Source organism: Saprolegnia parasitica, assembly GCF_000151545.1.
Source record: "Saprolegnia parasitica CBS 223.65 unplaced genomic scaffold supercont2.211, whole genome shotgun sequence".
Classification (NCBI taxonomy): Eukaryota; Oomycota; class Saprolegniomycetes; order Saprolegniales; family Saprolegniaceae; genus Saprolegnia; species Saprolegnia parasitica.
In genome coordinates this window covers 24,584-26,082 of record NW_012156605.1, presented here as the reverse complement: position 1 = coordinate 26,082, position 1,499 = coordinate 24,584, and the positions used below count along the sequence as shown (strand labels likewise).

At 61.4% G+C, this 1,499-nt stretch overlaps 1 protein-coding gene across 1 annotated transcript; it reads left to right on the top strand.

Moving 5' to 3' along the window:
- Nucleotides 1–102: 102 nt before the first annotated feature.
- On the top strand, nucleotides 103–1,497 carry SPRG_21633 (hypothetical protein; the record flags this gene model as incomplete). Its single annotated transcript, XM_012355161.1, has 1 exon — nucleotides 103–1,497. A coding segment is annotated over one exon (1,395 nt), but the record flags the coding sequence as incomplete, so codon positions are not given.
- Between the last annotated feature and the right edge of the window lie 2 nt (nucleotides 1,498–1,499).

Below are 1,499 nucleotides of genomic sequence, written 5' to 3'. Positions count from 1 at the left end.
ATCCCATTACGGGCCTATTGGATCCCATCACGGACGTGATCGTGCCGGTGCTCGATCCCATCACGGGCCTACTGGATCCCATCACGGACGTTATACGTGCCCGTGCTCGATCCCATTACGGGCCTGCTCGATCCCATCACGGACGTGATCGTGCAAGTCGACCCCATCATTGACATCGCACCCATCACGAACGTACTCGAACCCATCATTGATGTACTCGATCCCATCACGGGTGGCCTCGACCCCATCATCGACGTACTCGTTCCCATTCCGGACGTGCCCGAGGCCCTTCCAGAAGTGATCCAGAACATTTTGGACGTACTCGATCCCATCATGGACATCGCGCCGATCTCGAACGTACAGCCAACGTACTCCAAAGGGCCTCGGTATGGGCCGACGCACGTCGACTACGCGGCCAACCACCACTACCGAGGGGACTCGTTTGATGTTGACACGGAGACGATTGCCAGCGAAGAAGGGTGCCCCGAGGTTCCGTGTCGCGAGGTCTTGGACTTTGTGGATGGCAAGTGCACGTACACGCAGCTGCCGCGCGGTACGCTTTGCCCGGGCCAGAGCTGCGACAACGGCGGTCCGTGCGACGCCGACGAGAACGACTACTGCGACGGCGACGGCAAGTGTCTTAACGGCTACAAGGACCAAAGCACCGTCTGTCGCGGTGCTCGCAACCTCTGCGACGCGGCTGAGCTCTGCAGTGGCGACAGCAGCCAGTGCCCGCACGACGAGTTTGCGCCGTCGTCCAAAGTGTGCACCAAGATGGGCAAGTCCACGGGTGGCCCGTGCGACGCACCTGACTATTGCGACGGCCATGGCCGCTGCGTCGACAAGTTCCAGTCCAAAAGACACATTTGCCGCCGCGCCGTCGATGTCTGCGACGAGGCAGAAACGTGCACGGGCGTCAGCGGCGACTGCCCCAGCAACAGCTTTGCACGCAAGGGAATCGAGTGCACCGCGATTGGCGAATCGTCGGGCGGCGCGTGCGACGACGTTGACCACTGCGACGGTTACGGCAAGTGCATTGACCACTTTAAAGGCACGAAGCATCTCTGCCGCCGGGAAGTCGACGTTTGCGACGAGCCCGAGTATTGCTCGGGCGAATGTGGCGTCTGTCCCGACGACGACTTTGCGCCCATGGGCAAGGTCTGCACGCAGATTGGCAAGTCGAGTGGTGGCAAGTGCGACGGCGTCGATGTCTGCGACGGCCATGGACGCTGCATTGAAACTTTCCTCGGCAGCGACGTTGTCTGCCGCCAAGCGAGTGATATTTGCGACGTGCCCGAGTATTGCACGAGCTACAACGGCAAATGCCCCCACGACCAAGTTTGCACCCCGAACGACCGAGTGCACGTCGATCGGAGAGTCGTCCGACCACGCGTGCGACGGCGTCGACTACTGCGACGGCAGCGGCAAGTGCGTCGACACCTTTGCGAAGGACACGTTGTGCCACGCCGCCGAGGACCTCTGCGACACGAGCCGCTTCT